At 40.2% G+C, this 16,099-nt stretch overlaps 1 protein-coding gene across 1 annotated transcript in view; it reads left to right on the forward strand.

Moving 5' to 3' along the window:
* LOC120559298 (plexin-A1-like) overlaps positions 1 to 16,099 on the forward strand; it is a 296,826-nt gene that overhangs the window by 222,056 nt on the left and 58,671 nt on the right. Inside the window, 5 exon segments of the mRNA XM_039800924.1 lie at positions 1,233 to 1,384; positions 2,233 to 2,353; positions 3,599 to 3,735; positions 6,398 to 6,565; positions 15,975 to 16,068. Coding sequence (XP_039656858.1) covers positions 1,233 to 1,384; positions 2,233 to 2,353; positions 3,599 to 3,735; positions 6,398 to 6,565; positions 15,975 to 16,068 — 672 coding nt within the window.

The following is a 16,099-nucleotide window of genomic DNA, read 5'->3' on the forward strand; positions in this document are numbered from 1 at the left end:
GATCTCTTACACTTAAGCACTGAATTTGATCAATTTCATTTAGATTTTTCCATTTTCCACTTTTCATTCCAAATCTCTGCTTTAATTCTCTCAAATTTTCCTTTTAATTGTATTTCTGTGTAAAATGATACTCCATATGTTTGGCAACGCAGTAGACTAAAGGTTGCGTTATGCAAACCCTGGACCATCTGGTTACCTTTTTGTGGAGAAAGTCAATGAGTATTGCTCTTCCCTTTATCAGTGACAACAGATGAAGTGCAAGGCATTAACCTCCATCTGCACCAGTGGTGCTGTACAACGGTATAGCTGTTGCTTCCCAAAGTAGGGTGCAGAAAAGGGTTTGTCAGCTGACTTTCTCAGCATAAACGTTCCGAGTTAAATCTCATGTGTCTGGCAAGACAAATAGTTCATTCCGCAAAATAGTCCACACTGTTGAAATCACCATTTGTCAAGGTCTGTTGTTTGGTACTGTCCGTGGTATAATGATAGTGCTCTGCCTCCGTACTGTCGGCACAGTTTCCATTTCCACACGGTGGTGTCTGCTCAGCCAAACACTGCAGGAGGACAGGGCAATGGACAGATTAAACATAATTACCTTCGTGATGCTTGTTAGGGATTAGGTTTGTGTGTGCATGTCCGTGCTTTAGTGTGTATATGTGTGCTTGTTTGTGACAGCCACCGTCCATCAGTCACCATATTTGTTTTGTCACACCACACCTGTCCCCGTTACGCGCCATAATCTGGCTAAATAAATCACATTATGGTTCGACGGCGCGGCTGAGCGTTACGCTGCCACATCCCTGCCGAGGAAGCCAAGCCGGTGTAATAAGTTTCAATTAAACCCCCCAAGATGATGCCTTTGGTTGTTGAAATCCAAGAGGGTGATTGTTCTTTATTAAACCTTAAATCACCTGATATGGGCAATTCTGTGTGGCGTGTGTGCATGTTTGTGTGGGTTGATGGCTCCGTGTGTTGAGTGTTTTTGTGCGTGTGTATGCCTGTGTGGGTGTGTGTGCAGTGAGGGGGGGCGGGGTGTGGGGGGATGGGGTCTGTGTTATGTCATGTTTGGGGAACATTTTCAGACTTTAAACTAGGTGAATCTGAAACTGTGGATGCACTTTGTGTCAGTAATGTGAATGAGTGAGTGTGTGTGTTAATGAGTGTGTGACAGTTGTTTTCCTTCATCTTCACCTTTACATCTTCCTGCTCTTTTGTCTCTGTTCTGTACACAGTTGTTCCCTGAGACGGGGCCTCGCCAAGGCGGAACTAGGGTGACCATCCTGGGGGAGAACCTGGGTCTGCAGTTCAGAGACATCCAGACGGGTGTCAGGCTGGGCAAGGTACCATGTGTACCTATTGAGGAGGAGTATGTTAGCGCAGAGAGGTAAGTTAAGAAACAGAGGATGCACTCACAATCATTCAAGCACACACACACACACACACACACACACACACACACACACACACACACACACACACACACACACACACAGTACTCAAACACACACCCACATCCACACAAAGACATTTACAGATGAATGCATTGACACTCAAACACACACACACACACACACACACACAGGCAGAAATTGTCTGTCTCACAAACACTTACAGATCTGAGATCGCACACACCAAAGGCAGCAGCAGCAGCACGACTCTCTCATTCTGACCAATCAAACAATGTTTTTGTGGAGGCGCCCATGCCGCCTCATTCAGCAGCTGAAAAGATTGCGATATTAGTTTTTTTTTGTGTGTCTGTAAATTCCATTTGTTGGTTCCCTTCCATTACTCCCTACATATGCTCTTTCCTTTTATTTTTCTCATCCTGACATTTACTCCTCTGCAGGGTCCTACACGGCTGAGGAATTGAGTTCACGGAGATCAAACAATCTCTCTGTAGTGCAGTTAGTTGGGAAATGATGCATGTTGAGATAGAGGGCATCTCTATTCAAATATCACACACACACATTAGTTATTTTACACATTATTCCTGACATCCATGCACCACTTCAAACATGTACTGGACTTTTTGCAAACCTTTTGATTTACACATACTGTAAACGTGAGGTATGTTGAATAATTAAGCTTCAATTTGAAGCAGCATTTGAAAAGAATTCAGAGATTTTGTGGTACGTGTTTACATTTTGGTTGTTATTTTAGTACTAGAACAACATCCTGACCCCTTACTCTCTGATTTTTCTTAATCAATCTCTTCAAACTTTCCATCCACAGAATAGTGTGTCTGCTGAACGACGCTACCGGCTACAGGGTCCAAGAAGCTCAGGTTGAGGTGTGCGTGAGAGACTGCGTCAACGACTACAGAGCCCTGTCGCCCAGGCCATTCACCTTTGTGGTAAACACCATGCAAGGGGTCTATATGTTGTTCTATGATTTTAAAAAAAAGACACTGCTTTGATGAAACGTCTCCAGTAACTAAGCAAAGGGTTCAAAGAATGGTTTTATGAAGAAAAATAAGAAAAATATGGCTCTTAAGGGCTCATTTCTAGTGTTTAGTTTTAAAGTACTAAAGAATAATGTTTATTTTCTTTCTTTCTGTCTGAATATACCTCTAGTCATCATCTGTCTGAAACGCTATGTTTTAGCGCCTGGCTCTTTAAAAAAGACTACTTCCCTACTGAAAAAGCCCAGTCTGCTCTGATTGGTCAGAGTTTCTGGTTCTTCCGCATCTGTGCTCTTAGGCTCTCTGCACCATCATTGCAGCTGGGGAATGACTGTAACGGCACTGTAGCTTGCACTTTCTACCTATATATATATATATATATATATATATATATATATATATGTATATGTATATGTATATATATATATATATATATATATATATATGTATATATATATGTATATATATATGTATGTATATATATATGTATGTATATATATGTATATGTATGTATATGTATATGTATATGTATATATATATATATGTATATATATATGTATATGTATATGTATATGTATATATGTATATGTATATATATATGTGTATATATATATATGTATATATATATGTATATATGTGTATATATATATATATGTATATATAGTATATAATATATATGTATGTATGTATATATGTTGATATGTATATGTGTATATGTATGTTATATATATGTATATACTATGTATATATAAAGATATGTAGGTGTGTATATAAGTATATATACATAAAAGGATATATATATATATATATAAATATACGATGTAAGGAAGGAGGTGGTGGAGTAGTGTACATAGAAAGGCATTTGTAGGAAAGGTGAATTTCTATGTAGAATGTATGTTTTTTATACTTTCACAGTGTAATGTTATTATGACAAACAGTTGTTTACAAGTATAGTTTTTTTGTTATGTTGTTATATTATAGACTTGTTTCTCATGTATGCTTTTTTGCATAAATCTCCATTGTGTACCATGTGATGCGTTTATTTTGTATGAGGCATCTCATCACTGCTTTTTGTCATTTTCAAAAGTCCAAATTGTCAAAGGGGTGCATTGAAATTACAGATGAAAATAAGATGGCATAACTGAGTATTATGTCTGTAATACTGTTTCTATTTGCTTGTTTTTCTCTCTCATCCAGACTCCATACTTTACACGTATCCAGCCATCTCAGGGCCCCATTTCTGGGGGCACCCGGGTCACCATCGAAGGAAGCTACCTCAACGCAGGCAGCTACGTCTCTGTCAGCATAGGACCGCAGCCCTGCTACTTCAAAAAGTAAGGAACACTCGGTTTTGTTTTGTTTTTCAAACTGAATTCTATTAGAATTCTCCCTGTGGGGAAATTGGAACACCACAACAGAGGAGAATATAATTTAGATGAAATAATACAAAGAAAAAGAGTACTTAAGATAGTAAAACAAATTCATAATTATGACTGAAGTTACTGCACATAATACAGAAAATGAATAGATACAAAATATGTGCATAAATAAACATGCTATGTTTAAAGATGATGTGTGTGTGTGTGTGTGTGTGTGTGTGTGTGTGGGCTGCAAAAAAATCATAAAGATATTACATGCACATGTAAGCATGTAATCAGTGTGTCAAGTTATGTTTTGTGTGTGTGTGTGTGGAGGGGGGGGGGGTCATCATGTGTTGAAGTGTGTGTGCATGCTAGTTGCTTGCATTCACACAGCATCTCTTTGTCTGCCATCACACAGGCTTTTCCTTAATCTAGTGCATGAAAAAATCCAGTATCACCACAGTTGCCTGCTTGTCGAATGCATGGATTAGCCTCTCATAGCTAATCTCTATTGAAGCAACTGCATGCTAGCTTTGATGTCAGAGCACTCATTCCTGTGCTGCAGCCTCGTCACAGTAATCCAACAGATTCCACTTCGCCACGACCGTTGGCTCAACTCAACTCTGTCTTTATTCGTCACACCCTTACTGTGCGACTGTGTTTGTGGCATCTTGTGAAGGTTGCTTGGGCATGTGTTCTTTGTGAATGGGGTTGCTATGGTTACAGGCTGAGGGACTAGATTCTCTCCCCCTCGTTCATTCTCTCTCACACTCTCTTCCTCGCTGTGTGACTGGCATATAGAGTCACATTAGAATGTGCAACACTACATGTGTTAGTGTTAACATACATACATGCACACACGCACACACACACACGCACACACACACACACACACACACTTACATTGCTCCTGTGAAGTCATGGCCCAGAAAATCAACCACCACTCAACTGTGCTAAATACATATTAGATAGTGTAGCTACTAGGGACTGCAATTGAAAATGTTATTTTGCCTATGGGACATGCATGCATCGACACCCACAGACACACACACACACACACACACACGCACGCACGCACACACACACACACACACTCTCTCTTTCCATCCGTCCCCCAGTGTTTGTGACTGGTGTCGTTGATCTTTGTCAGTGCACCAATCATAGCAGGCATAGACTTCATTAAACATGACTTCACAGGACTTGTTTCTCCATCCTTCCCTTCCTCCCTACACCAAACACATCACATTTCTTTTTTATATAAAATAAATACAGTACTGTAGAGGAGTAGTTACACCAGTCCTAACACCAGTCATAATATAGTGTTATTGTTATTTCACGTCCTTTGCAAATGTGGACACATACTGCAAAAATGTCTTGTCATTTAGTACAAGTGAAATAATTGTATGTATTTTACAATTTTACTTTTAATTTCATTGCAGTTACTTATTTTTTAAATGGTTTTATAATAGAAAACAGAAGATTTGTCACTGAATATATGTCTGACACAGTCTTACGTACATACCTCATTTGTATATTTAGATAGGGAAAACTGCATCTTAATGCAAGGTGTATATGCAATGGGATCGGTCTACGATCAGATCAGCCAGACCACCTCTTTATGTGGATTTTCTAGATCTCAGCCAGGTGTAAATGCAATTTCACACATTCTAAAAGAAAAAAATCCACTCAGCAAGTTGAAAGCATTGAGATGTGATCACAATGCAAGCAGAACTGAGATAAAGGAAACACTTAATAATGCCTGGTGTAAATGCATAGGCCCGTGGATCTGATGTCATTATCCGATGTCTATGATCTAAATACAGATGACATGTCATCACCAGGTGTAAATTGGGTCACAGACGGTGAAAAACACACCATATACATAGTTGCTAATGGCTCACACTGCTGCATTTAAAAGCTCCAACTGTGACTGCTGTGATCCAGCAGGCCAGGAGAGTGTAGTCATCTTGCAGGACTTGACTGTCTTGCTGGGCTGAAGTGGGGTTAGTGGGATTATCTAATGAAATTAGCAGGGTACAATATGATTTTAATAGAATGAGACTAATTGGCTTTTCAGGCTGGACACTTGTAATTACAAGCACAATCAGCAAGTCATTAAATATGTCAACGCTTCAGCTCGGACCTCAGTATTTAGGTAAAGTCCTGGCACGAGAAAGTAGTCATTGCCTCTTTATTATTATAATTCGGTTTTTAAAATTGATCAGACTCTGAGAGACAGCTTCTTTATTGCCTCTTTATTATTATTATTCGGTTTTTAAAATTGATCAGACTCTGCGCAACAGCTTCTTTGTCGGAAATTGTAGAGGGCCTCCATCTGCTGTTCTTTCTCTTGATGTGTGAATTGTTTCTTACTCCAAACTCAATTCACTTCACTTTTATTCTCTCTGGTACACATTTGTATCCCGGATCTCTCTATTTATTAGAAATTTCCTGCGAGACAGCAGAACCTCAATACCTTTCATAATCAGCTCACAACAGTTTCTTGGATTTTAGCTTTACAGTGTGCCATCGGGCTTTGTGGAAATTTAGCAGTTGTCTTTGTCGACACAGATTTTGACCGCTGTCTGTCAAATACATCACTTTCCTCCAACTTTTCTTCTGTCTGTCCATCCAGGAGGAATGCCCGTGAGATAGTGTGCGTCACACCAGCTGGCCTAGCAGCAGGCGGTGCATCAGTCTTGGTGGACATCGACGACGCTGAGCTCCGAAACCCTGAGGTGAAGTTTAACTACACTGAAGACCCCACAGTCCTGAGAATTGAACCTGACTGGAGCATTGCCAGGTAAGCTGTTGCGTTATCATTACCTATTTTTATTAATTTCTTGTATTTAGTCCATTTTTGCTCACACTGCCCATTTGTAGCCCAACCACGGCTTCCAGACAAACTGGCACTCACTACCTTCTTTTTTTTGCCAACTTACCGTCTCAGCAAATAAAAGATTTTGGTTGAGAGAGGATATTGAACTAGTAGCAACAAGTAGTTGCCGTTCCTCAAATTAATCCAAGTAGCTTTGGGGAATTCCTGAAGGGAGCCCACTTCACTGAACCAAAATGGAATTTTCGAAGTGTAGGATGGACATTATAAAAGGCTAGCTAGTGGCTTGAGGAAATCCAAGCTTGGACCTTGCAGCATTAGCAGGACAGATGTAAGGGAGTGTTCTTGAAGCAGTCTGAGCAGAACTGGAAAATGCTTGATGAGAGCTCCGACAGCGGGATTGGATAGAGGTAAATTGATGGTGCCTCCGGAGAGTTTTCGTCTGCTTCAAGCAAGGTTTTTTAAGTGGAGGACATCATCAGTGGTCGAGGCAGCTTGCCTGATCCAAAAATTGGGAGCTTGTCAGATTATACAGCCCATTGATTGTTTTAATGTGATTGGTGATTAAAGAGGCAGCAAATACTGCTCAGCTGATTTTGTGAGACTGAAGTTCACTGCCTGAACTAGTGCATCTCCCAGTTTGATACTCCGATTTGCACAGCCTGACACGCAGTACTGTATATCCCCAGCTAAATAATTAAAGACCTTCCACCGCTCAGCATTGAACATGAGAGGAGCGTCACTGGGGAGGACACGCACTAGCAAAGACTTTCACATCAAAGTAAATTTACTGGCAGGGAGGGCAGACACATGCACATATCTTTATGATAGAGACTTGAGTTACTTGCGTGAGCCCTTACCTCAGGCTACATTTACATTGCTACGTTTTGGTTTAAAAACTAATATTTTTTTGCTACGTTTACACCTTGCATTCACACTGCTCTGGAGTTTCAAAGCCCCTAAACCGGAGACATTTGAAAACGCCAACACTGACGCCAATGATTGGATCTTTTCGGTCATGACCGACTAAGCTACTAATGTTACCATGGCAACTACCAGCAAGGGGCCATGCCCATGCCCAGCATGCGGGAATGTTCATGAGATATGCGGTTTGGGGGTGTTAGTTTAAACAGAAATTAGTTATTCTACTGGAGCTAAAAACACTTGTGTGCACGGCAATCGATTTTGGCTTACAACTCTGCTTGAAAACCAAAACGTAGCAATGTAAATGTAGCCTCAGTGGCTTTTCTGAAGCTCAAGGGTTCTATTTGTCTTTTGGAGATTGGGTAATTTTAATATTGTTTTGGACTCATCAGTGATTTTAATCCTTCCTCCCACTAACCCTGGTATGAATTACAATCCCAAATACCCACTGATTATTGGTAACTGTTGGCCTTCCTTTAATTTAAATCCTGCCTGGATGTTGGATCCTTATTTTTTTTTTTTTTTTTTTTTTTTTTTTTCCCCCTTTTTTTTTTTGCTTCTTTTTTTTTCTTGTGTCTTATAGTATTATGTTTTTTTTTTTTTTTTTTTTTTTTTAGTTTTTTTTTTTTTTAACCCCTTTTTTTTTTTTTTTTTTTCTTTATTTTTTTTTTAGGTGGATTATTTTATGTTTTTTTTTTGTCCACCTGTTTGAAAAAGCCTATTCGATCTAACATATGTCAGAACACCTGCTGTATGCTTTTCCTTTCTATATTCTCTCTGTTATTCTGCATTTTGTCATTCCCTTTCTTCTTAATTTGAATTCAAGATATTCAAACAGGCAGCTATCTTGCCCTGTTTCCTCTCATTTTTGCTTCCTTCAGCCATGTTCCTTTATCTTTTCATTTCTGTGTTGCTTTCTTCTTCCCTGTGGTGACTCATCAGTAGATGGTGGCAGATAGATGCAGAGCTTGTTAGAGAGGAGTGTTGATGAATCCTTCCCTGTTCCTTTTGCCCAGTAGGACTGGCCGAGAAGCAGCTGAGTCCCAATCACTGCACCACACACCCACCGTGAGGGTGTTTTTGTGTGTGTGTGTGTGTGTGTGTGTGTGTGTGTGTGTGTGTGTGTGTGTGTGTGTGTGTGTGTGTGTGTGTGCGTGTGCGTGACGCTCAAAGCTGGGGTTCTACTTCAGGAAGCTCATTCAGGGGTGATGAACCCATATAAAAACCACACATACTGTACATGCACCCCACTGATTCCCAGAGTCCCTGATGTTTGGCTCTAGATCCCTCCTCCATCTGGCTCAGAAAACCACAAAACAACACACACACACCTTACAAACAGCGACAAAACTGCGTGCGTGGCTTCCAGCTAGTGGAAGCTTTAATTCCGTTGATGCGTTTCAGCCAGTGCCCCCTGTCACAGTGTCACACGTTGGCCCAGGTAAAAAGTATGAACCAGTGAGATGTGATATCATATCGGTTAATTTCTGCCTCATTGTCTGCCTTTGTGCTTATACATGCATGCCTGCAGAGCATTATCATTATGCTTGGTAGATGATAGCAAGAGTGGATAAAGGACAGTGAGAAGAGAAAAGAGCAAGGAGAAGAGATAGAGTGCATTATCATTTTGCTTGGCTGATGATATTCCATTTAGGAAGAAGACAGAGCACTTCAAAAAATAAATCAATGAGTAGTGCTCATCTGGGACACTGAGGAAAGATATTTGGGCAGCAGCAGAGGTTAGAGAAGCAATTTTGGACTTGAATATTCAAATCTCCTCCCAAACTGGCTGGATAAATAAAGCAAATTAGTATGGGGTGTGACATTTCTTCGACAAGTACTGCTAAGGTGTCTTTAGGCAAGAGGCTGTATATCCCTACTATTCCAGTGCAGCTGCTTAATTGTAACCATTAGAAAACAGGTTGCACTGATAGTGGCCAGGTCTAAATATAGATGTTCAGGCAACAATCTTGCAGCTCTCATAATAAATCCAATAACCTGAAAGTGCAAATTTACTTAACCATAGTATTTATTTAATTACAAGCATAAAGGTCACACCAGAAAGTAGCAAAGTTCATCCACACGTCCTTAGAAACTATAGGCTTGGTGGCGTAGGGATACTGGCAGGGGTATTTGGTGAACTAATGTAGTTGGAGAGCTAATGGCTGACATGCTAGCAAGCCGGGAGCATACTAGTCAGTCCCAATAGTTCTCTAAACTTCTTCTGTATTTCCTCCGTACTGGGCCATTAACTGTCTTGTAGTTCCAAGGATTTTACATTGTTTCAATCAATAACGAGTTACTGAAGTGGGGGAATAGCTCTTCATGCTAGCTAGCTTGCTAACTGTTAATAAACTAGCATAAGTTAGCAAGCTTTTTAGCTTGGTTGCTAACAGGTCGTTTAGTTCACACTGTTTATTCAAAACATGTATTTTTGCCATTTGTACTCAATTTTCTATCTTCCTGCTCTCCCACAGCCCTGTCAGGATGGCTTGCTGTTTTTCAAAAGTGCAAATCTGTGTCAGAGTTTGCCAAAAATAAACTAATAAAATGTGCTTAAATTATTTCGCAACCATGAGTGATTCATGATTCCATTTAAATTATCTGATTTTGCCACAACTTCTTGCTGTTTAATGCTGGTGTGAGCTTTAAAAGGATATCCTTAAAGCCTTAAGGTGATAGTTTGTATCTTTTAAATAGGGGTTTTATATCAGTGTATTACCTACAGTAGGTTGGAGTCAGCACGTCTCCTGTTTGGAGAAACAGAGCAAAGTACCGACACAGAAGCTAAGCAATGTACTGCTGTAGAAGGGGCCACACAGCAAAAAAGAATTTTTGCCACCTAAAAAAAGGCCCAGTTTACCTATATTAAGACTATTTTCACCGCTTTACCTTGCCCCCAGACCGCCCTGGATAAGTACCTCATCCAACCCCACTTCAAAATATCCAAACTATCCCTTTAAGGGTGCGTTTCATTTATTTTTTAGCCATTTGTTTTTTTCTGTTTGAATTAGGCAATGTCTAATTCTAAGCTAATCTTCCCCCTTTTGATGTATTGTAATCACAACTGGTGTTTCCAGTGTCACGGTCAACTTTGTCACGGCATAACCACAACCCTGAGGATACTTGCTACTATCGTTATGTCTAGGGCTCACAGAGCTTGGTTTTCCCCTGCTGTTGAAAATGTTTTATAAAAATATTAGAATATCATATTTGACGGTCAGTTAGAGCAGGATTAGACCGAAGAGAGGGTGAGAAAAGGAAAAGAGTAAAACGGAAAGTGAGGACAGAGATGGCAAGAGAAAAAAGGGGAGCAGACAGAGAGAAATGCTAACAACAGTTGTTGGATTTCTCCAGCCATCCCTGGGAGTTTATCTTGATTGTCTTGTTGTCTGTTCCCTGAAGCATGTACCTGAGCTAAAGAGACTCACTTAGACAAAGAGAGGAGCAACGGGGACAGAGGGATTCAGCACAAATATACATCAAGCTGAGGCGGAGAGGGGAGGAGGAGAAAGGAGACAGAGGACAGGCAGTATAGGAAGTGCAGTCTGCCTAGTCCTATGATGCATTTGAGGCAATGCCATAAACATTATTAAAAATCTGTTCATTTGAATGTGGCCTTCTTTGTCAGATCCATTGCTCCTTTTGTTAAACAGCCGCCTTCATCTCCCTTATAAAAAGCACAGTAATATAATGCTAGTATATGAGCAAACACAGTTTACAGTATTGAACATAAAGGTATTAAAGCATTGCTTATGCAACAATATGTAAATGAAGAATCCAGGAGTACCCTTGCCGTGATACATCACAAAACTAATTTGCATTCAAAGTGGAACGTAGGAGATAAAAAAAGAAAGAAAAGAAAAACATATTTTGTTGTTCAGTTTAGATGGAAGTTTTATAACATTACAACTTGCACTTCTTAACATTAATTAGACTGCTCAAAAGTCTTGATTTGTACAAAATTAATTTCACCACATCGTAGCAGAGTTTCATGGCACTCAGCCATTATGGACTGAAGTGTCTCGTTTCCAGTTGCTCAAACTGAATTTGGCTCTTGAAGATTGCAGTGCTGTACTAGAAATGATAAGACTACAGTATTGTATGAGTGTTATGTGAATTTGAATAGTGTGTGAAAGTAGAAGCAGAGAAATACACCTACTTCAGCTTTCAAAACACCAGTCAAAGACTTGATATCCCCACTAACAGCTACAATCATATCTTACACATGATCCTGTTATCCAAAGAAATCTAGGATGAATGGGACCTCAGTCGCAATAGCCAGTAATGGGCAACCTGCCAAAAGCAAAAGAAAAAAAAACTCTAGTTGAGAAGAATAACCAGACTTGAATCCATTTGTCTACCAACAATGCCAGAGATGGTGCATCTACCTTCATTATTTACTCCCTGTCCCTACTTATCATTACCATAGTCTTCCTGGATTAGATTGAGAGATGAATGCCTAGCGTTAGACGGCCACACTCTCTATTCAAGATATTAAGCTCTGTCTCTGCTTTGTATCACCATATCACTTGCTCTGCTGTTGGTGCTTTTACACTAGTCATTCTGGATAAGTGTCAGATTAATGTCTACAATGAAAAGACACCTGTGTTTTGCAGAAATCAATGCTAACACATGATAACCCACCAGAAGGAATGTGCCTGGTTATCCTTCTGCGGTGGCGGGTTGGAGAGGATACTCTCTGAGCTGCACGCAGAGCCAGGGATTAAGGCTCGTGCAATGCCTCAGTGAGTGGCATGATGCTGTAACATAACTTTGTAATCATTGTGTCTACCTGCGTGGCCTTTTATAATGGCCTGAAGTACTATAACTTTAGAATTAGGAGCGACTCAGACTACCACAGGGAAGTATACCTTCCTTGTCAGGGAGGTAGGACTCGGCATATGTAGCCCCATCTTAAGCTTGACTGGTGTAAAGACAAATTGTTGTCAGCTCCAGCCATCACATTGTAATCCTACAATTTAGAAGCAGTGGGTCATTGTTGGAGTCATCATTCATCCACTGGCAGCTGCAAAAGTTAAACATGGTGAAAATACTCCCGATGTTTGTGTCAAATGGCAGAAAGTCCAAGGGATACTTCATGTGGCTGGTCCATTGCTTTCACATGGAAGCAATAAAGGCAGACTTGCTGGATTACTCAAAGCCATCCAAGTTATCCTGAATCCTAGAAGAATGGGGATAAAGAACAGGGAGAGCACTATATAAGGCCAGCTCCCGTAGATATTTTTTGAGTGACTTCAGTATGAGACAAATGGCGGGTCTGTCTAAAGAATAGAGACTCCCGTAGTTAAATAGTCGCATCAGGGGCAATGGGCCATTCCCTACCCCTGCAGAGAGCAGACACCAATAAAGATACCCAAAGCAAAAAAAGGGAGTAAATCTTAAAAACACTAGCTTTCAAGGGGTAGATACTTGAGGCCGCAGTCAGGCACATGGATCTCTGAGCAGAAAATGAGATGCATTACACTCCACATCCAGCCCGTAAGATGCCTACGGAGATATCTTAATCGTGGTTGTTGGTCATTGGTGTTTGAACTACAAACTAGGCCCAAAATACCCATTCAATGCCCACTGTATGTTTTCAAAAATACTTTAGTGTCCAATGTGCAGTTAGGGAGCTGCATATTGTTGATGACTTTCTCAAGATACAAGGTTTTGTATTAGCCTTTTATTTCCGACAGCAGTGCGAGAGACTACAGTCTATCCTCCTCCAGGCACTGAGAAACCTACAGAAAGGGAATCTTACAAGCTATATTTCTCAGAGGGCACAGATAGTCGAGGCAGCAGCGAACGTCTCCGAGCAGAAAACAGAGTAGAGTACTCAGAGGTTGCAACTGCCACTGTGAAACAAGGTAAACATCGAGAAGGTAAGACATCCTTGATGAAAACCTCATAAATCCAATTTAAGTGTTGCAGTGAAAATGAAAGACTAACCCCGTTGTCTTTAAAAGTGGCAAGAGTCCTTCTATCATGAATATTGTTTTGTTTTTTTGTTTTTTCGTGAACTTCATGATCCTTTCTCAGCACTAGTAATCTTGCATTGTGGGCGGTCATTAAAAGAAACAACTCCACCAATCTTGTTGAGTCAGACCAACTTCGGAGACCACTGAAGGGTATTTAAACTTCTGGCGGAAGCATACAGCTTATAAGGTCCTGCCCCTACTTCACAATATCATGTTATTACAAAACAAATAGATAGGCAAATACAGCATACAATCTTTCAGGTCTTACAATAACTTACAATAACATACAACAATACCTTTACATTACAATTCCATTCCTATGTTTCGGTCTATTCCTTTCTGTATTGGTCAAGTATTGAACTATTGGAACAGTATGAACTGAATGATATTTTGGCTCTGTTTGATGTCATTGTTCAGTCCATTCCATAAGGACACTTACATCACAAACTCCAAAAACGATTTGCCAATTTCACTGGTGGAATTCAGCGGTTGTTTCATATCTACAAGCATTTACATTACATTTACTGGTCGTAAGAAAAGAAAGAAAAAAAAGACATCTTCTAAGAATTGATCTGCATTGAACCACATTGACATTGTTACACCAAGAGGGTGTGAGTCTGCCTTCACACACTACTCACCAACAAAATGAAGCTCAGGGCATCAGCCAAGTTCTATCATTATTATTTACCGGATTCGGTCCAGAGACCTTCACCGGCTCAAGGCAAACACTACTTACACATAGATAAGAGTTGTGATTTAAGTGTGTAGAGTAGCTCTGTAGATCTTTCCCCTTCACTCAGTTTCTCACTCTGCCTCTTACTCTCTCTTTGTCCTTTTTTCTCTTTCACTTACACATGCTCCCTTGTGTCCTCATTCTCTCCTTAATAAAGGGTTCATCCCTAAGCCCTACCTGATGCCCAGGGCACGCAAATTATTTTTTAATAAAAAACGTTATAAACTTTGTAATAATAGCTGCACACACTGAGTGAACAACCCAGTTTTATACAACTGCAAATGCCAGTGTTAATTCTGCTCCTTATCTTCATTTCCCATTCTGACCAACCCTGGCTTCTAACATATAGTAGTAATTTGCAAAAACAAATTTGGTTGAACCGTAATACAGCCAGTGTTAAGTTTCTTTTAAAGTGCCCATATTGTGAAAAAAAAACACTTTTTCTGGGATTTGGGGTGTTATTTTGTGTCTCCACACGCATACAAACTTTGAAAAAAAAACATCCATGCTGTTTTGAGTGAGATACGGGTTTCTGAATGTGTCCTGCCTTCAGTCTCCGATGAGCTGTTCAAAATATGCAGGGCTTTCTACGTCACAAGCCGAAACGAGCTGGCTAACCGCAACTGTTAGCATGCTAGCGCTAGCATGCTACCTCTTCTCAATGGCAAAGCACTGCTGCAACACACACAAGTTCACCATAATCTACAAAGGAACTACTTACTTGTTTAGAAGAAGTCTCCCAGCAAATCCTGCCTTGTAACTGACCGAAGTTGGAGAAACAGCCTTTATTTTACGGTCTATGGAAACAGCTAGCTAACATTATCCTTACTTAGCTACTGCGCATGTGCGACTACAAACAAAGATAGTACAGAAGAAGAGATGTCTCACTCTGTAGCTAAAACAGAGACCTGAACACAGGGTGAAAAGAGGAGCTGCAGCAGTGAGATAGTGCTGTGCTGTTACAACCTTAAAATACAATTATGAACCTGAAAATTAGCATAATATGGGAGCTTTAACATAATGACAAAATGTTGTTTAAATTAAATATAAAGATGGGTTAGGGTTATACATAAAGATGGTTATACTGTATTTAGGCATTCACAGAACTTGGTCTTGGTTTAATATAGAGAAAGTCAGCAGTGACTTGAAGCACGATATGTGATGTGTTAACCGAAACAACAATCTTTCCCTGATCTTAACCAAAGTGCTTTTTTTGCCTAAACCTAACCACAGGTGACACTCTGACCACCGCCCTACGGCTCCTGTGCGTCACATAAATTTAGCGCCTCACTTGAAAAAACAGTTGTTTGTTGTCTCAATCCACGCAGCGTTTGACCTCGCTATGAAATTTGGAAAACAGATTGGTAGTACGTAAAGGTAACTTCTAGGAGACAGGGTTAGCTGATCACATGCTATGTTGGCTGAAAGTTGTGACTCAGCATGTTATTTGCAATAAACTCTTATTATGAGCATAATATTGTATGTTTCTTCCCTATTGCAGCTTAATGGTCTCTAATGTCAGTGATGTAATCAGATGTTGCCACAGTGCTGCTTTAGGAACATTTGTCACATCATTTCCACATGTCCATTTTGCAGGTACTTTGGTCTGCTACCAATCGTAAATACCTCTGAAACAGGGAGCGATTTGTTTGCCCTAAAGAAGGAACTGTCTACCTACCGGACATTTCTTCTTCTTCTCTTACTCTCTTCTTCTCCACTCACTTCCTCCCTGCAGCGGTGGGACTCTGCTTACAGTGAGCGGGACCAACCTTGCAACCATCCGAGAACCAAAGATCAGGGCCAAGTACGGGCAGGCGGAATCCTTTCATGTGAGTATTACAGTAAAGTGAATGACACACA

The sequence above is a fragment of the Perca fluviatilis genome, chromosome 5, assembly GCF_010015445.1.
Source record: "Perca fluviatilis chromosome 5, GENO_Pfluv_1.0, whole genome shotgun sequence".
NCBI classification, from domain to species: Eukaryota; Metazoa; Chordata; class Actinopteri; order Perciformes; family Percidae; genus Perca; species Perca fluviatilis.